Source organism: Vicugna pacos, chromosome 18, assembly GCF_048564905.1.
Source record: "Vicugna pacos chromosome 18, VicPac4, whole genome shotgun sequence".
NCBI classification, from domain to species: domain Eukaryota; kingdom Metazoa; phylum Chordata; class Mammalia; order Artiodactyla; family Camelidae; genus Vicugna; species Vicugna pacos.
Window position 1 is genome coordinate 38,371,088 of NC_133004.1, and position 20,379 is coordinate 38,391,466.

Here is a 20,379-nt window from a genome sequence, read left to right on the forward strand (position 1 = left end):
GGAAAGGAATAAAGCAAGTCAGAAATAACGGGGTGCAGGGGTGGGTATAGCCCAGTGGTACAGCACGTGCTTAGTATGCATGAGGTCCAGAGTTCAGTCTCCAGCACCTCCATTAAAAAAAGAAAAGAAAGAAATAATGGGGTGGGACCTTGAGAGCAGAAGGGACCTGCCTGAGGTCACCCAGGGAATGTGAAGGCCAGAGACTCTGCAATCTGACATTTCCTAAGGGAGGCCAGGCCTGCCCCCATCTCCCTCCCTATAAGAAGTTCCTTAGCTGGCCAGTTAGCCTTCACTCAGTCATTCAAGAAACACCCTCTGAGCACATGCTGTTGCTGGGCCCTGAATTACAGGCGAGTAACAGCAGAAAGGGCAGGCACAGTCCCAGATCCTGGAGAGCAACTGGGCTAGTGAGGGTACAGGGCACGGTGGGTGCCCCGAGGGGGCCCTAACTCAGGGCAGACACTCAGGGGGACACGCTTTCTGTAGCTGAGCCTTACATAGCAATGCAGTGTCCACAGACAGAGGAGGGGAAGGCTGGCCCCAAAGGCACAGAGGAGCAAAGGCGAGGAGGTATGAAATGAAGCCAGAGTGAACAGAACAGGAAGCGGGTCAGCGTGGCTGGAGGGGTGGGGGGGATGGGCTATGTAGGGGCTGATGCCATGCCCCGGGCATTGGGGAGCCCCTGAAGGCAGTAGAGGGAAGAGCTTTGTGGTCAGACTTGTGCTTTGGGAAGATGCCCTTGGTCACAGGGCAGGTGGGGGCAGCAGAGAGCTGGCCTGGAGGCGAGGAGACCAGGGCAAGCCTGGGCCATTTCTAGGGGACAGGTGCAGTGAGCAGGATCAGGGCAGGGATGGTGGTTCAGGAAACGGGGCTGGGGTGGCAGATCCACACCTGGGGAAAGAGAATGAGGGAGAGCAGGGCAGAGGGGAGACAAGGCCCACGTCTTGAGGTTTTGCCCAGGGCCCGTAGTGGGGCAAGAGGGGGCCTCCTCAACTGGGCAGGTCTGGGCCTGGGGCTCCCACCCACCTGAGGGCCCCAAATGGAATGAGGAAGGATCTTACTATAAAGAACATCAAACACCTCCTCTACCATCTTCCGCAGAAGGTACACGTCCGAGCCATGTTCCAGGGAAGACCGCGGGATGCTCCGGCTGCCACCCTCACCCCGCGGCACCTTCTTGGGGTGCTCTGCCTCCGGCTCCTTCCATGGGGACCCTCCTGTGGGACACAGAGCATGTGGGACCATGGTGAGTACCCATCTCACCATCTGCCCAGTGAGCTGGGATGTCCCTGCCCCCTGCTAAGCCCTGCAAATGAAGTGCAAATGAATGAATGAATGAAGAATTAATGAGTAAGCCCTGCCTCAACTACCTCAGGGCCAAGGCCGGTCATTTCAGAGTTCCCAGTGCCCAACACAGGGCATAGGTCTCATCCCTGGTCACCTCTAACTCACTGTGTGACCTTGGGCAAGTCCTTTCCCTCTCTGGGCCTTAAGTCTTTGAGCTCTCATGGGAGACCAGATGGCCTGGCTCAGAACTGGGGTTCAATGAATTTCTGTTCCATCACCCCTCTCTGTCTTAACCAGTCGAGGCCCTAGTTTTCTGCTCTGCCAAATGGAGAGACAATGGGGACCCCAAGTCCCCTTTGGAGGCCAAGGGGCTGCAAAGAGAGGTTCATGCCAGGCTGGACCAGGCTGGGGGCCTGGGAGTTATCAGTGGATCCTTGGGTGGTGAAGATGCTAGAAACTGCTTTGTAAAGTGCATGAGAAGAGGGCCTGGAGGCCCCCTCCCAGCTTGGAGTCTGCTCTCCTCGGGGACCTGTGAAGCTTGAAATAAACCAGCCGAGTCCCTGGTGCTATAAATAGCAGCTCTGCCTGGCTCTGGGAAGCCAGGTGCACCTTCCCCAGCCCCAGCCTGGCTCCTAGCCTGGTGAGAGAGGGCCACAGGACCCTGCCACTGCCCGCCCTTCCCTGGCCCAGGCCCTTGCCCAACCTTGGAGAGGATACAGATTCTGAGGGCCGAGTGGGAGAGGCGGACGGCTGGGGAGGCGGCGGGACCCCAGCAATGACATGCCCCAGCGGCGGGGGCCAGCCTTCCCAGGAATAGCTGATCCCAGGGTCCAGGCCCCGGACTCTGGTGCGGATGCTAACAACGCCGAGGAAAACAGCAGCTGGCGCTGGCTGAGTGTGAATGAAGTGCCAGGCGTCGTTCTAAGTGCTCACCATGTATTGATTAATCCTCAGATCAACCCGCAGGAGGCTAGCACTGCCCTCCCTTTTCACAGATGAGGAGGCTGAGGTCCAGCAGGCGGCAGAGCCAGGGCACGGCCCCAGGCGTCTGACTCCAGGGCCTGCTCTTCACCTCCAGAGCTGAGTCTCAAACTGTGGGCTCAAATGCCACTCAGGCGTGGGCCTTCAGGGCTGGGACCAGGCCCAAACTCTGTAGAATCTGGGTTCTGACCTCCCCCAGGAGCTTACTGCCAAGCTGGGGCACCGGGCACACAGAAGTTTAGGGCACAGGAAGCCGTGTGGTGTGGGGCGAAGCCACGGCGTGGGTGCTGGGGTGAAGGGGCAGAGCTGGGGCCTGGGACAGGAGGGATGTGAGTGGAGGCTGAGGAGGCATCTGCCAGGCAGAGGGCAGGGGTGAGGTCCTCCCAGGCTGGGGAACAGCAGGGGCAGAGGCAGCAGTGAGAAGGGACACACACACAGAGCTGGCAAATGTGCGCTCCAGCACAGTGCAGCGGGGGGTGAGTGCCAGGGATGCTGGGAGGAGAGAATGCAGAGGCCACGAGGGGCCCTGAAAGCTGGGGTGGCACGGAAGAGTTGGGGGCTTCAGAACGACCCCTCTGCCTCAGGGCTCCCGGCTCACAGCTCAGAGCACTGGTCTTTTCCAGGAGCGACCAGGACCCCTTGACAGGGGTCTCGGGGTGCCCTGGCTGCATCTCCCATTTTGAAGAGGTGCAGCAGAAAGAGCAAATCCTGCCTCTATCACTCGTCAGCTGTGTGTCCCCCCGATTACACTCACCGCGTCTCATTTTGTCATTTGTGAATGGGTGATGACTGTTTCCAGAGCCTGCTGGGAACAGTACACAGCACCAGCACACGGCCTGGCCCTCGGCTCTGTTTATCACAACATCCCCAATTGTTGGCATTTATAGAGCTTTTCCTACGTGCTGGACGTGTCCTCAGTCACTTGGTCCCCACGGGCCACCAGGGCCAGCTCCAGAATTTTGTCACAGTAACAGTGACACTGCCAGCCTCACGGGGCTGACATCAGGGTAAGTGAGGCTGTAAAGGGCGCTGCACATAGCAGGCACTCAGTAAGTACTAGTTGAACATGTGCACTTGGTCCCTGTGTCAGGAATGCACAGGAACTGGGCCACAACACTGGGCCCCAGTGTCCCCTTCGATCCATTAGCAGATGGAGGCAGCTGGGTCTGGCCTGCCCTAGGGTTCGGTCAGCCAGTGTGATTCCCACAAAGACTGTGGCCGCCCCTGATAATGCCACGCTGGGAAGCTTGTTCCAGCCCCTCCTGCCCACTGTCGCCCTGACACAGGGCCAGCTGGTGTTGTACCAGGGACCCAGCGATTGGCCAGAGCGCCTACCCTCCAGAGCCCCGGGTACTCACGGCAGAACCTGAGGAAGTCTGATTGTAGCTCCTTGCGTGCGTTCAGGAACATTCTCCCCTTCTCCGTGCCGACCACGAAGGCACTCTCATCATGCACGGCGACACAGGCCACCTCCGCGTTCAGCTTGGAAAGCGCTGAGCACTGCAGGGGGAGCAGGCACGTGAGCTGGAGGCAGGTCCCCCACTGCGGACACCAACGCCAGCTTTAAAGGGTGGGAGGTGAGCTCCCAGCTGCCCAAAATCCTACCAGCAGCTCCAGAGGGAGGTCGCCCTTCCAGCGTTCTGGGTCTCAGAATCCGCAGTGGGAAGGAATGAAGGACGCCCCGCCCCGAGCTTGGCAAGGTCAGGTGAAGAAGGCAAGGGGGCTGAAGGAGGCCAAAGGCACGCATGGCCTCTGCCCCTCCCTCCTCCCAGGTCCTTCTGCTCTGGGGTGGGCTTCCTGCCTCAGACCCGGCCCCAGCTCCAGGGATGATCCTGTCCTGGGCTCTCTCCGAGTCCTGGATGAGGAGGTGGGACGGGCTCCAGGAGAACCAAGACTCAGACAGATCCAGGCTTCAGTCCCACATCAGCCTCTTCCTGCAAGTCACACCCTTCTCTGGGCCTCAGTTTCCAAATCTGCAGAATGGGGACAAGCAACCCAGCTCCCGGGGTTGCAATGGGCTTATTGTGGGCATTCAATGAGGCCTGGTTGGTGGGAAAGACTCTTTAAACCCCGGCATCTCATGCCGGTGCATAGCCCAAGTTGAGACTGGCAGGTCCACTACACAGGAAGTCCTGCAACCAAGATCATCAGGCCTGTGACATAGTTCACCAGGAAAACCCTGCCTGCAAAGCTCATGGCATGCAGTTGGCAACTGATAAATGCTGGTTTTAATCTGAGTTAGGTAGTGCTTTGCGGACAGTTGGGAAGTCTGGTTCCTAATCACCGTTCTGCTGCTGTGTGATCTAGGACAAGTTCCTCAACCTCCCTGGGCCATAATTGTGCCTCCAGTACCAGCTGCAGCCCAGAGTCACTATGGTGAGGAAGCTGGGGACATCTCAGGGCCAGCAGGCCTGTCCCCTGTGATCTCCTGGGGGTGGTGTTCATTTCCTGCTCCCTAAGATTAAAACAAAACCCTGCTGCTCTTTTTCCCCGCAGCAACCCTGTATAACAAACAAATGAGACAAAGAGACTCAGCTGTTTCCAAGCAGCGGCCACCAGGACTGGAGGAAAGCCTCTGCTGCGTGGTCACTTCTCAGCTGAAGAAGCTGAGGCCACAGCAGGGAGTGGACTCACCCAAAGGCACAGAGAATGGGGGTAATGAGAATGGCCCAGAAAGGGGTATGGAGGCAGGGAGGTGATGAACAGAGAGCACTCTGGCCTCATATTCCCTGGAGACCGCCTGAGGACCCTGGTCCAAGCCCTGGAGGAGGTTGGAGTTAAGTCACTGCCACTGTCGCTCATGAGGGTCCCTCAGGAAACCTGTAAAGCCTGTCTTGTTCATGCCACCAGGACAGCTACAGGTCACTGACTCCTCCCAGGAGCCTCTGAAACACCCTCTAGACCAGAACTGCCCATTAGAATTTCTGCAGTGATGGACGCGTTCTATTTCTGCAGTGTCCCACACTGTAGCCACTAGCCACATGTGGCCACTGAGCTCTCAAAATGAAGCTAGTGTGACAGACCCAACCGAACTGTTTATTTTATTCAATTTTCATGAATTACAATTTAAATGTCAACTGTCACATATGGCTAGTGGCTGCGGCATGGGCCATCGCTGCCTGCATCAGCTGGACCCCCTCCCCCAACAAGCTGGGACTGCTGTAGGCACAGGGCTGAGCTCGTGGGACCCCCTCCTCATGAGGGCCACTAAGCACAGGGGAGGGGCTGCACCCACCCGGCCTCCCAGGGGGTGCCTGCTGCCTCCGCCCCAGACCCCACCTAAGCAGCCCTTGAGCTGCCAACGGCAGGAACAACTTGGAGGGAGGCCCTTTGTCCTTGGGGTACTGGAGACGCTGCCCCTGGGAGGTCACTTTAAAAACTGGCTGTGCTGCATACAGATGGCCAAAAGGCACATGAAAAGATGCTCAACATCGCTGATTACTAGAGAAACGTAAATCAAAACTATAATGAGGCATCACCTCACACCAGTCAGAATGGCCATCATCAAAAAGCCTACAAACAACACATACTGCAGAGGGGGCGGCCTCAGCTCCTGCACTGCGGGTGCGAACGGAAACTCTGCAGCCACTATGGACAACAGAGTGGAGGTGCTTTAAAAACTAGAAACAGAGTTGCCATGGGATCCAGCAATCCCACTCCCCGGCATATATTTGAAAAAGATGAAAACTCTGCTTTGAAAAGATACGTGCACCCCGGTGGTCACAGCTGCACTATTTACAACAGACACGATGTGGAAGCAACCTAAACGTCCACCGACAGATGGCTGGATAAAAAAGTTGTGATGTGTACACACACACACAACTGATACTACTCGGCCATAAAAAAGAATGAAATAATGTCATTTAAAGCAACATAGAAGGACCTAGATATTATTATACTAAGTGAAGTAAGTCAGACAGACGAAGACAAATATCATACGATACACTTACATGTGGAATCTAAAAAAAAATGATACAAACGAACTTATTTACAAAACAGAAATAGACTCACAGACATAGAAAACAAATTTATGGTTACCAAAAAGGAAAGGACGGGGAGGAGTAAATTAAGAGTTCGGGATTAACATATACACACAAATATACATATAAAATAGACAACAAGGACCCACTGCATAGCACAGGGAACTATACTCAATATTTTGTAGTGACCTATAATGGAAAAGAACCTGAAAAAGAAAGAATACATATGTATATGTACAACTGAATCACTTTGCAATTTTGTAAATCAACTACACATCAATAAAAAATAAACACAATAAATTTTTTTTAAAAAGAAGAGTTACAGCAGGGTAGAGGTAATTACATTAAAAAAAAAAACAACCCAAAAAACTGGTCATGCTGTGTGACATTAGGCAAGGAACTGCCCTCTCTGAAGTTCAGCGTCACCATAGTAAAATGCAGGGGTGCAGCCAACTGATGCCAGACAGATTTTTTTCTTAACACCTGCCTACCTTCCAACAAGAACTGGCCCCAGGAAAAGGCTAGAGGAAAATAACATTACTATTATTTTCTCATTTGGGATAAACTGCTATAGGTTTAGGTATGCAGGCAACGGTCCCAGAGGAGTGATGCAGTTACAGCCCTCGCTTTAACAACAGGGATTACAGCTTTCTCATGAATCACTGCCCGCACATTATCCTCCAGGCGATCTGCTGGGAGGGAGACTTGTGACCATCCCAGGGACGGGCCTTGAACTGCAAGAGGTGATGAAATGCGGACAAGGGGTGCAGGGGTGAGGGACGAGGGCCAGAGCCCAGGGTTGAATTTGATACACTTGATCTTCAACCCACCCACAACGTCAGCAGAGGCCCTGTAACAGATGGGGACACTGAGGCCCAGGTCGGGGTCGGGGGGGTGCTCCTGTGAGTGGCAGAGGCGGGACCTGAGCTTCTGACATCCCATCTGATATCTGATTAACGAGGTGGGTGTCCCACCCTTCCAGGGGCGGGCGGGGGCACTCACCATGGAATCTAAGGCAGACACGAGGCTGGTGATGATCTCATCTTTGCGGGCAAAGGCGGAGTTCCAGCGGTCAGGCCCGCAGCCGTTGGTGGGGACGTCACAGCGCTTCCCCAGCAAGGCCATGGTCAACTGGATGGAGGAGGGAGGAGGCAGAGGTGGGTATGTGCCACACATGGCGGCTACCACCCTCCACCCCAGAACCCGCCTGGACCCCCAGCCCCCCAGGGCCACCTATACCTCCCAGGTGGGAGGAATCAAGAGGTTGCCTTCTCTTCACCGAAGAGTCTTATATGCATGATGGAATTTGAGCCTTGATGGGCCTGGACACGCAGCAGCTTACACACAGCCGGTACAGATGTGGTCACAGACGGCAGGATAACTGAGGGGCGTGCCCCAGGGCATGTCTCCCCAGGTCTGCACCCCCAGTACCATGAACACTCTGCCTGGCAGGCCCTAACTGCCAACTCTCCCCACGCACACTGCACTGGCCATGGCCCTCCCTTGCTCACACACTCTCCGTGGCTCCCTACTGCCCACATTAGCTCTTGACTCCTCAGCTTGATAGTCAAGGTTCCAGACTCTTGTCTTGTCCCTTGCCCCAGCGCCTCCCACACCCCATGTTCCGGGTCCTCTAAGCATCCGCATCCCGCAAACACACTGACATCCTTCATGGCTCCCTAGCTGTCACTGGTTCCATTCTCCCTGACCCGAGTGCCCTCCCTGGCCCCTTAGCTTTTAATTGTCATCTCTGCTGGGAAGGCACCCCTGATGGCCCCACCTCTCGTCCCTTCCCACCCTGAGCTCCTCCATCCCAGCTCTGAGCAGGCCACGAGCTTCCCAGGGCGAGGCCGCTGCTCCAGATATCAGAGCTGCAGTCTACTTCCTGGCTGTCGGGACTCAGTCTAGAAGTGCAGAAAGTTATCGCCGAGCAGAAGCCACTTCACCTCCGACAAGATTTCCCCAAGACAGGACTTTGCCCCCCCGTCATGAGGCTCCTGGAGGACAGAGCTGTAGCCTCCCTCTTGCTGGGGTGTCCTCAGATCAGGGCCTCATATCAGGGCTGCCCCAGGCAGGGAACAGGCCTGCTGCCCCCGCATCACCCAGGCAGGCCTGGGCTCCCACTAGATACAAAGGTCAGCCTCCCATAGTCCTTGATCCATCCGGCCCCTCCCTTTTCTGACCCTACGAGTCGGGTCTGGGGGGGCCCCGGTGCCAGTGCCTTCCTATGGGGAAGCTGACCCTCGCCAATCCAAGCAAATGAGGGGATTGAGAGCAGAGGCAGGGACCCTCAGTTTCACTCCCTGGACTCAGACCCTCTAGTGCTCTGCGCACAGGCCCCAGACGGCCAGTTCAAGGGAGGAAGCAGGGAACAGAGCTGCAGGCAACAGAGGGAGCCTGTGAATCCTGTCCTCCCTGCTTCCTGCACATGGGGGGTGACAGCTCTGGACCATAAGCTCTGTGAGGGCAGGGACCAGTCTGCCTATCGCTGCAGCGCCCCCAGGGTCCAGCTCGGTGTGGTCTAAGCCACTGACTGTGGCCTTTTAGTGGATCAAGAAATCGATGACACAGAACAGCAAATATCAGGGTGCATCACACACAAGGTGAGAAGCCTGCAACTTCAGTTATAGAAACGTTCAAAGGAATAAGGGATGCGCCAGAGCTCAGCTCTGCACTCCGTCCTGGCCCAAGTTTGCTATTTGGCTGCAGATAAATATTGATCTTAACAACTGGCCAAGTCAGCAGTTGCCCGAAATGTGTATGGGGTTCACCTCTAAATGTTTATAAAATGTATTTCTCCTCCCAGGCTGCAATGTTACACACGTTTGAAATCCACAGCGTTCAGGGATGCTGAGGGTATGGCAGGGTGCAACGGGACATACTGATGCACCAAGAGCAGTGAGGGGCCTGAAGCTCAACCACAGGTCTGCTGTGTGACCGACCAGCTGAGAGGTGCGCCTGCCCGGGCACGTCTTGCCCCTCTCCCCTCGGCCACCCCCTGCTCCCTAGCCCCTCGAGCCATTCCCAGAAAGGCCTCAGGCTGCCAGCCTCCCAGCCGCTGGAGCCCAAATCAAATCAGCGCAAAGCAGGAGGCACCAGACAGCACTCCAGCTCTGGCCTCCGGGTTGCCCCAGACAGCGGCCGGCTCCTTCCGGCAAAGGTCCTAATCCATTTAGGAAAAAACCAGGAACTCAGGGAGGAAGGGAGGAGGGGGCTGAGCTGTGGGCCAACCCCTGACTCCTTGTCCTGGCCATCTGGGCTCCCAGAACCCTCTATTCTGAGCCGGTGCCCAAGGAGGCTCAGCCCTGGGCAGGTGGGTATGTCTGGGTAGGAGGGCAGGAGACCCTCCCACAAACACCTGGGCCTGAGACAGGAGCAAGTTCACGTGGCTGGAGCTGCTGCAGGTGGAACAGGGGGACCGGAGCACTGCGCTGGGAGCCGGGAGCCATGAACTATGCACACGGTGAGACCCAGGACCAGGGCTGCCAGGACCACACTGGGTCAATCACCTAAGCCTCGTTTCCTCATTTGTAAGTCAGTGCTAGTTATAATCCAAACACGAGAGAGAAGAAAATCACCCAGTAAAACCAACAAACTACACAGAACAGAGAACATAGAGCATGACAGGCGGTTGACCAGGAGGCAAGTGTCCAAGAACAAACAGGAGAGAGTCCCCGGTGGGAGGGGATGCTGAGAACAGAGGCCACTGCTGTCACACACTGGCAAGCGAGGTCAGGTGGCCGGGCAAGGCCGTGCTGCTGTGTCACCCAGGAGAGCATATCAGAAATGACATCACAGGTAGTGGGTGGCTGGTTCCTGACCTGGGGCACAAGTGGCCAGGAAGCCCTCAGTGACAAGGCACTTCCTCTCACCCCCTGGTTCATGGGTGAGCAAGCCTATGACGGTTGAGAGACAACAGGGAGACTGTGAGCATCCTCTCCCTCCCCAAACACTTCTCCCAAGGCTGCCAGGGACCACACACCTGGCTTCCCTCCCACCTCCTGGCTACTCCCCATCCTGGCACTGACCACTGAACGCAGGAGGGTCCTGGGCTCTCTCCTCTTCCCTCCCTCGCTGCGAGGCAATCTCTTGGTTTAAATACCATCCATATCCTGGTGACTCTCCATTTCTCTTTCCCCCTTCTGAGATGCCACCTTCTTCACGTCTCTTCAGTGTCTAACAAGGAACTCAAATGGAGCACAGCTCCTGCTTCTGGCTCAGATGCAGGTGGATGGTGAGGCCTCATCCAGGTTCCCTTCCGTCTCACTTCTAGCACCTGGGGAGGGTCCTGCTAGCTCTCCTCCAGAATGCACCCAAGTCTGCCCACCTCTGGCCGCCTCACCATCCAAGCCACTGTCCTCGCTCGCCCACACTGGGGCAACAGCTCCTCATGGGCCTCCCTGCCCTATTCATCCCCCCACCACGGCCCCCTGCAAACAGCAGCCACATCAGTCTCATGTGGCTCTCCTGCTTAGAAGGTTCCAAGGGTTCCCACTGGAGGCAGAATGTCACCTTCCCGCACTGCAGGCCCCATGTGACCTGGACCCGTCTACCCTCTCCCCTCTATGCTGGGCTCCAGCACTGCCCTCTTTCTGTCCCTCCAACACATCGCATGTTCCCTTCTGGGGCCTCAAACTTGAGCAGAAGCTTCTGCCAGGTCCCCACCTCTTTCCACTGCCTCCTTCAGTCCATCAAGCCTCGGCCCAACTGCCAGCTCCTCCGTGTGCCTTCTTTGACCTAGAAGCCACACCAGGAGCCCCCACCTCTCGCACACTCGCCTCCATCTTTTCTTCTGTATCCTTCACAGAGGCTTAAGTGATGTGTTCACGTGCTTCCTGCCAGACTTCCCAACTAGAATGTGGCTCTTGGAGGCCAGGGCCATGCCTGTCGGGTTTATCATATTCCCAATGCCTCAAACACCTGCTTGGGTTTTCACGGACATTCAACAAATATTTGGGGGACCAATAGCAAGTGTGATGTTCAGCCACTTCGGGTGGGAGCCAGGATGTTCACAAGCTATATGCTGAGTGTCTGACAACTTTCGGCTTGCCTGGCTCTCAAAAAAAAAAGGAAGCAGCAGCAGCAGCAGCAGCAGCAACATGAGGGATTACAACTCTGGATGTACTTGGATCACAAAGGAGGAACAGTCCAGGCACTGAAAGGGAGGGAGGCTGCTTGCTCAGACAGGGGTCTGGACAGGTGCTCCCCCTAGTATTGTCCCAGGACCTGAAGCATCAGCACCACTTCGACGTTTGTCAGAGTGTCCGGGGCAGAGCATCAGCACACGTGAGCTGCCTCCCCATCATCACTCCATCATAGAGACTCACCCAAGGCCCTCAGCCAGTGGGGAATGGGGTGAGGTCTGTCCATCTGTCTCTGTCCCCATGCCTGGTCCTTTCCCATCGACATGCACCATGAGGACTGTACTCACACTTGCCAGCAACAGGAAGACCAGCTGATGGAATCCACAGCTGACACTTGGCCAGACCGACCAACTCACCCTGGTTTGCCTGGGACTTTCTGGGTTTAGCACAGAAACCACTGAGTCCCAGGCAAGCAGGACGGTTGGTCTCCCCATGACACAAGGGCCAGCAGGACCAGGAGCCCAAATGCCCCCCTCGGCCAACAAGAACAAGGACAAACACCAACAAGGAGACAACGCTATGGACATTAGGTCCTGCCTTCAGGTCCGAAATATCCAACTTCACTTAGTGAAAGATCAGACAGAGGCTTGGGGGCTCCTCAGAGGAGGGGGCGGGGTGTGTCCCAAAGAAGGCAGAGCCACTTCACCCAAGAGATCACAGAAGGGGAGGAAGCCACTCTCTTGATGTGTCTGAAGGTCACGCAGGGACCAAAGGGGATGACCTTGTTTTTGAAAGCCCCAGAAGGTGGAGCTGGGGCAGCTGGAGGGGAGATTCTTGGTCCCCAGTATTTGGGGACACTACTGTGTGACACCTGCCCCATCACTCGGCTTTCCAGCCTTGCTCTGCCCAACTGTGAGCGAGGCGGGCAGGCCGCACAGCTGCTGCCAATACCCTCTGGTCCTGCTCCCAGCTCCCTGGGCCCCGTCCCCTAGAAGCCTGGAGGTGACAGGTCTGCATTGGGCCCAGGACACTGTATTTTCCAGTTCCCAGCGGATTACAACATGCGGTCAGGTCAGGAGTCTAGATGATTTCTGGGGCTGCTTCCAGCTCCGACATCCCAACCCTGGTTTCCAAGCAGCTCAGCGTTTCCTGCCCGCCGCCTGCCTCCCACACTTGCTGAGGATTCCTGGCCCAGACAGTGGCAGCTCTGCTGGAGGCCAGCCCGGTCCCCGAGCCAGAGATTAGCCTAGTGCTTGTGTTCATAGCTGAGTCACTGCTGCCCCGGCCCAAGGCAGACCTGCCTCCAGGAGGGAGGCACCCACGGGAGTCAGGCCCAGAAAGCCCACTCCAGCCGGCCCTGCAGCCAGGGCAAGGATGAGAAGACAGCACTTCGGCTGGGATTTCCAATCCCAAACATCCCACACAGGGCACTGCAGGCCAGCTGGGAGGCTAAGGGGCAGATGTCCTTGTGCCTGTCCTTACTGCTGCCCATGGCCCAGGAAGACAGGTGTTCCCTCTGGCGGATACCTGACCTCCCCCAGCTCTGCACGGCCCCGCAGAAGTGGATGGAGCTGATGGGGTACGAGGTGGGGGAAGGGTGTGCAGGCAAAATAATCAGGGCTGCAGACAAACCTCCTAGCTCGGCCCATTAAAAAAACCTCTTTCCCCGCCCACTATCCTCGACGCTCCCTTCATCCAAGGGTTCAATACCCACCGCTCCCCCGCTCCTTGCCCTGCTTCTATTGCCAGCTCCTCCTTCCTCTCCTAGGCTGAAGAGCCACCTTCCTGTCCGCCTCCCCTGGGAGAGCCTGTTTACAAGAAAGCACTCTGACACCTGTGACCTCTGCCCTTGAGGAACGGCAGGATGGAGGGGACTGGCCCATTTTAAGGATGGAAAAACCAAGATCCAGAGGCAGGATGCTTTTGCTCAAAGTGAGTGACAAAGCCAGGACGACATTTAGGGCATCTGACACACACTTTGTTCTCTTTTTGCTCCTCCATGGGGCAGGGCCCCTAATTCAGAGGAGTGGGGCTAAGGGTGGAACTGCAGGCACAGGGACAGGCCCACTGGGTAGCTGACGAGACCCGTGGGCTGGCTGTGCTCCTGGTGGGAGGCAAGCAGACAGGAATGGAGGCAGAGCTTGTGCACCTGACAGCAGGAGCCCAGGTGCTGGTCTCCACACCACGAGCCCCTGGGTGTGGAGCCACACGCAGAGGAATCTGAAGGGGGCCAGAGGCAAAACAGCAGTTGTCAAGAGGAGGGAGGGAAGGGGCCACAGGGCTGCTTTCCAGGGGCCCAGGACTGGCTGGGCCCCGATGCAGTTAATTCTCAAAACCACTCTCATTTTACAGAGGATTTCAAGGCTTGAGCGCCCCAGAGCCAGGATGTGGCAAAGCTGGGACCTGAGGCCAGATCACGCCTACTAAGCATGAACAAGCTGGATGGGGAGGAGCGGGGCACTCTGGACAGGAGGCGGCATGGGCAAAGGCCCTGAGGCACTAGCGAGCACGATGTGGCATGAGGTCCGCAGTGAGGCTGGGAGGGCAGACAACTAACATTTCAACACCGACCACGGTCAGATTCTGGGGCTGTCTCGTAGGAAACACCCTGAGCTCCATCCCTCCCTTGGCCCCAGAGCCTAGGGCTGAATTTCAGAGGGTCCTGCTCCAGCCCTGGTCCAAGGGGCAAGAAGCCTACAAGCCTAAAAGGACATGTCCCACCCAGAACCCACGTCTGCCTCAGACCATCTTCTGGGCATTCAGGCCCCTGGAATCCACTGGGCAAACAAATTGCCTTTCTGGGGCCTCTTCTCTGCTGTGTCCACGTGAGGTGGCTTTAAACATGACGGCAAATTCTTTGACACTTCTCCCATCCAATGGTGACATCTAATTCCCATCCCCTTGAATACGGGCCTCAATCACTCACTTCTCACCAACACAATTCTCGGTGCTGCCCTGACCTCCAAGACCAGGTCCCAAAGGGTGCTGGGCTTCTCCCGGCATCTCTCTCCTGAAGACACTCACCCTTGCAGCTCCGGCCAACACGCCAGCAGTCTGGCTGTCTTGAAGCCACCATGCTGAAGAGGTTGAGTGGATCACGAGTGGCACAGGCCACTGAGTAAGGAAGTCTTTGAGATGACCCTCAGCCCCAGCCATCTTTTGACTGCAACTGTAGGAGACCTTGAGCCAGAACCACCTAGCCGAGTCGTCACGCCCCAAACTGCGAGACATTAAAATGAGAAACGACTGCTGTCTGACATTGTTAAGTTTGGCGCTGTTACGCAGTGACAAGTAACTGAGGGCAGACCATGCAGGTGCGCTCCCAGGGAGCAGCTGTTTGGGAGGGTGAACAGAGCTTTGCTCTGTGTTTGGGGTGTCCACAGGCATGTGTGCAAGGCTCCCCACTGGTGTGGGGCAGAGCTGAGATGGGAGAGCAGGGGCCCAGCCAGGAATTTCCGTCTATGCGTCTCTCCCCAGTTGGTCTACACTATGAGAGAGTCCTTCTATAAGAATGGCTGCTCAAATTTGCTCGTAAGGACATGCAGGAGCCCCCAGAAGGCCCCCAAAGACATTCACGTCTTAATCCCTGGACCCTGAAGTGTCACTGTATATGGAAAAAATCACTTTTGCAGATGTGATTAAGCTAATGACGTTGAGATGAGGAGACGATCCTGGATCATCCGGGTGGGCCCTAAATGCCATCACCTGCATCCTGACAGGGAAGCAGAGGACGTTTGACAGGCACAGAAGGCCACGTGAAGACAGAGCAGAGAGAGATGGGGAGATGCCAGCCTTGAAGACCGGAGTGATGTGGCCACAAGCCACAGGATGCCAGCAGCCACCAGAAGCTGGAAGAGGCAAGGAACAGATTCTCCCCAAGAGCCTCCAGGGAGAGCACGGCCCTGCTGACACCCTGATTTTGGCCCAGTGGTACTGATTTTGGTTCTGGCCTCCCGAACCGTGAGAATAAATTTCGGTTGTTTTCAGGCACCAGGTTTATGGTAATTCGTTGCAGCAGCCTCAGGAATGATTCCAGGATCCCTTCACTCACCACACCCCACCTACAAATCCTGGTCCACATCCTCAACCTCCTGGATACACAGTCCTCAGCTCAGACCTCTACAAAGCTCAGGCCTGGGTTTGCTGGCAAGTTCTCCAATCCTTTTTCCTATGGGAAACCCCAGGAGCCACCAGTGGAAAGAGCTGGATGTTTCCGGATACCGGGGAGTGGCTCTGACTCAAGTCTCACTGCCCTATGTACCAGCTGGGCCCTGGAGCTGGTGGAAAAAAAATACTATCACCACGTAAAAGGCAAAGGAAGAGCACACACCACCCAAACACAGCCCCCGCACCATTCCTGCCATATGCTTGTGTTTCTTGAAAAAGAAGCTTGAGAGAACAAACAAAAAAGAAATTTCTCCCCTCTGGAGGGGAGGGGGCATCGCTTCTCCCCAGCAGCCCTACCCCCAACTGGATCTCCTGTCCCAGGAGCTTCCCAGTGGGGATGGAATTACAAGAGGGCCCTGAGTCCTTGCCCCCGCACTGTCCACCCAGCACGGCAGTGGGCAGAGAACGAAGCAGACAGTGGCCCTGACTTCTACTCCCACCTGCCCAGGCAGGCTCCAGGCAGGGCAGCTGGAGGAGGTCTTCTGCTGGCTGCAGTGCAGTGAAAGGCAGCCTGGAACTGTTGTCAAGACACTCGAATCCCCATCCCACCTCTGACCCCACGTCCTCTCCCTCCATCCTGCTGACAGAGCCCCCATTGTGTCATGGCACCTAAAGGCAGGTGCTTGGGGCAGAGAATTTTGGTGACGCCTGAAGGCTTAGACCAAGGCAATCCCATTTCCTCACCTGGGATGGGTTTAGGAGAAGCATGGAACCCAATTCCTGCCACTGAGACACAAGGTTTCTAGCAACATTTTCCCTGCTCTTAAAAAGGGACAGAAACGAGGATATCCAGATGTTCTGAATGTGACATCTCCAACTAAGAGGACCAGGAGAGGAACCAGCCCAGCTGGTGAGGCCGACATGCAGAGGCCAGCAGAGCAGACCTGTGGAGGAACCTGGACCCTCCTGACCGGGGTCTGCCCGCTCTGGGCTTCAGGCCTGATAATAAAAGCCCATGTTTTGTAAGCTGTTTCCAGCGAAGGTTTCTTATCCTGGCAGCTGAAAGCATCCTAGTAAGTCAATCTTTACCATTTGTTTTTGTCTCCTGGTCTATTTTACAACAGACCGACACTCCCTTTCCAACACCCCATTTGGTGATCGACCCACAGCAAGAATCTAGGGTTCTGTAGCCGATGCTGTAGCTGGTCCGCTCAAGTCCCACTCTACCCTCTTCTCTCCTGCCACAGAGCAGGCACGGGCCGCCCAACCCCTTCCGCCTGCTGCCTGGTGGCCTGCAGTTCCTTTAGACCAGGATGACCAAAGCCACCACCTGGAAAAGATGGAAAACTCAGGGAACAGAAGGCACTGGTCTCTCTGAAACCCCTGAGCAGCTGCCCCAGGGTTGGGCTGCACACCTCCAGACTTCTCATTACAGGACAAAACAAACCCCTCTCTTCTTAAGTCTCTGTTTATCAGGTTACTTGCAACTGAACACACTCCTAACGGAGACAGACCCCACGGTGTGCATTTTCATCAAACTGAGATTCACTTCTGCATCCATGTTAGGACACAACTTTGTTTTACCGTCTTCTTTACCCCACCTTACTATACAGTTTATGTGTCTCAAACACCGGCCAGACTCCACTGTCAGGAGTCAGGACGGCGCTCACGCTGGTGGACAGGCAGGGCCGGGCCGTGGTTAGACAGGAGGGTGGCAGGGGCTTTCTGGGGGGGCTGGGAACGTTCTGGCCTTGAGCTGGGTAGTTTACCTGGGTGACTTGGTTTCTTTAAAAATTTACCAAGCTGTTGACTCATAATAAATAGCTCTTTTTTTCCTCTCAATAAAAACTTTTAAAAAGACAGGTTTGGGATCCCTAGCTACGAAGCAGACAAGAAAGTTGTCTTGACACGTCTCCAGAGGTTTAACCAAGTTCCCACCCTTTGACTCAGTTCTTTTATCAATTTATCCAGAGAAAATTACCCAAAACACAAAGACTTACATACAAAGGTGTTTCACCAAACCATGTTCTATGTGTAAAGACACATGCTACACACAAAAGAGGGAAACAACAGGCAACCCAAGTGCCCCACAGGCACCAGCATCGTACAGACGATCAACCTCAAATACGGGCGGAAACGCTGGGGATGGAGACTCCAGACGTTTCATCTGATGGGCGGGATCCATGAGTGACTTTCTCCCCTCTATTAGTCTATATTTTGTAAACGATCTAAGAGAAGAAGTATGACTTTTGCAATTTGGAAAGAATTAACAGAAACCTCCTTCTTAAAAAAAAAAATGTAAGAATAACCAACCCACACGCTGCCCAACCCTCAGGGACAGGACAGCAGCCCAGGCTCGGGCAAAGGGCATCTTGCTGCTTCTTGGAAAAAGGAAGGAGGCCTCCTGCCTTCTTGGAGGAGAAGCTGGGGCCTGGCCATGGGAAGCCCTGGATTCTAGAAGGCAGGACTTGACCTCTCTCAGCTGGGGGAGGGGGTCATGAAGGTGGGCTGACTCTTCTCAGATTGAGCTAGGGCCTGAGCTCTGGGCGTCAGGTCAACGAGGGGAACCCTCAAACCCAGGCTCCGCCCCAGAGGAGATGGAGTGGGTGCCGCTGGCAGCACGAGGTGTCCGGGTTGCCCCCATGCCTGTCCCAGCAGGAGGGGAGGCCTGGCTCTGGTGGGCAGACAGCTCCCTGGGATCAGGTTTCCTCCCTGTTATTTAAAGCCCGTCTCCCGGCTCCTGGCGGCGGACGGGGCAGCCGCCGCCTGCGTGACCAGGATGAGAAATTGCAATCCCGACTCGGGCCCGCGTGCCTATGGCAACTGGCATCGTGGCCTTGGAGACTAATCTCCAGGCTGCCAGCCGGTAGGGGCCTCTCCCGGTGGGGCCGCTGCTCCTGCAGAGGCCCTGGGCCGGGGATCGGGATCAGGCCCTCTCCCAGCTGAGGAGGGGGCATCTGGCCTTGCAGCAGTGCCCCAGCCAGGCTCAAAATGCACAAGTTCCCACAGCCACTGCCATACACTCCCAGCTCATGGTCACACATGTGGGGACATGGCCACGCACACACACCAAAACCATCCCACTTTGTTTCACAGAGCACTGGGACAGAGAGCAGATGCTCCTGACCCGGAGAGTGTCCCAGGCTGGGAGGAAACAGGATAATTACAATAAAATAGACTCTTAGAAAAAAAGAGATTAAAACACACTGTGACACTTCTCGATTTGAGTGGCGGTTACATGGGCATATACACAGGTTAAAACTCATCATGCTGGACACTTAAGATGTATGCATTTTACTGTAAGTTAATAATACTTCTGCCAAAGACAAAAATACGTGACACACAGAAGTATGGGATGGTAGGTGGGAAAATCAGGGAAGGCTCCTTGGAGGAGGTGGCACCCGGGCTGAGTCCAGGGTCACATCACGTGGGAGCGGGAGTTTGCAGAGGAGGAGCACAGCCCGGAGAGCAGTACCCAGACATTGCTCATCTACAAGGGGGATGCCTGCCCTGCCCCCTGCAGCGCCCACCTCCTTGGAATAAAATGCTGAGCAAATACGCATTTGAAGGAGAGCCAAATTACCCGCTGCCCAGGAAACCCAACCACGAGTCAGGACCGCCCACGTGTCTCGGTGGAGCCTGAGCAGAGCGGTGGATGGAGTAGAGAACCGGCCTGGCTCTGTGTGGCTGGAACTGCCAAGTCAGGGCAGGAAGTAGTGGGCCAAGAGACGGGCGTGGCTGCTGGGGCCAGGTCCAGGACCTCAGAAGGTCACCATTTAGGGGATGGGAACCACCAATGGGTTTGAAGCAGATGTGCTTAGGGGGTCCTGGCAGGTGAACTATAGGGGACAGGACTGGAGATGGCAAACCAGTAGTTACCAAGCTTCCGTAAGAGTCTGGGCCAGGGATGACCAGGTCTGAGGCAGATGGTGGCAGCAGGATGGAGAAGCTAGATTTGATCACTGAGAAGGGCAGAGCTTTGTGACTGCGTGGATGGGGGTGTTCCCAGGAGGCCCTTGGGGTGACATCTGAGTTTCTGGTTCCAATGATGGAGTGGATGACGGTGCCCCCAGCCCAGCAGGGAAGAGTGGGGAGACTGGAAGAGAGGAGGCTGAGAGGCCAAGCCTGGGACCCTGAGGGTCACCTGTAACCCGTGGGTGATCAGGGGCTGGGGGCTTAATGGGGGGGTCTGGGCAAAGGCCCATCATGGATTAGAGGGTCCAGGGAGAACACAGTGGGAGAAATCAGAGGGAAACTGAAGACAAAGGGGGAATCAGGGGAGGGGAGAAGAGCGGAGGTCAGAGGTCAGGAGGCTGGCCAAGGAACCCAGAGGAACACAAGGACCAGGGCAACAAACTGGGTGGGCCCAGGGGAGGGGATGCAAAGGGCTGAGGAGTGGAAGAGCGTGGCAGATGTAGGGCCTGGGTGAGAAAGGAGGTAGAGGAGGGGTGGGAGGGCTTAAATGGGCTTCAATCTTCAGGATGAGAAAACCGGAACCATTGGGATTGGATGGAGACATACAGTCTCACCACAGGGACCAGGCCTCCTGGGTCCTTCCAGATGGGCCCCTCTGAGTTCAGGAGCCAGTCCTAAGAGCCCCGATGCCCAGGCTCTCTGTCACTCCAGGACAACAAAGAGCCCCGACTCCGTGGCCATTTCATTCCATCGGGTGGGAAGGTGTGTGTGTGCAGGACAGCAGAGGCTGGCACCCAAGACCAGCCGGGAGGTGGACGGAGTCTCACCAGCCTCCCTAACAGGACGTGCATGCACGGGGGAAGGGATTTTGTTTTGTTCAAGGCCGTCTCCCAGAACTACAGCAAGCAGGCAGTCTGCAATACTTGCTGGGTGGATGAACAAGTCGCTAAAAGGAACCAAAAGTCTGAGAGCGAGGGAGATGCAAAAGGGAGCTCGGGCAAACTCCACCACCCTGCGCACCTATG

General features: G+C 55.9%; 1 protein-coding gene across 6 annotated transcripts in view; it reads right to left on the reverse strand.

Moving 5' to 3' along the window:
* The window catches only part of GTF2IRD1 (GTF2I repeat domain containing 1), a 95,415-nt gene that overhangs the window by 60,946 nt on the left and 14,090 nt on the right, over positions 1-20,379 (reverse strand). For 5 of the 6 annotated variants that reach the window (XM_006201366.2, XM_031687354.2, XM_072943090.1 and 2 more), the window contains 3 exons: positions 7,251-7,379; positions 3,627-3,768; positions 1,062-1,217 (listed from right to left, as the gene is read on the reverse strand). In XM_006201366.2, the coding sequence (XP_006201428.2) occupies positions 1,062-1,217; positions 3,627-3,768; positions 7,251-7,373 (421 nt within the window). In that variant the 5' untranslated portion in view covers positions 7,374-7,379. The remainder of the gene's footprint in view (positions 1-1,061; positions 1,218-3,626; positions 3,769-7,250; positions 7,380-20,379) is intronic. The other variant, XM_072943091.1, reaches the window with a different exon arrangement.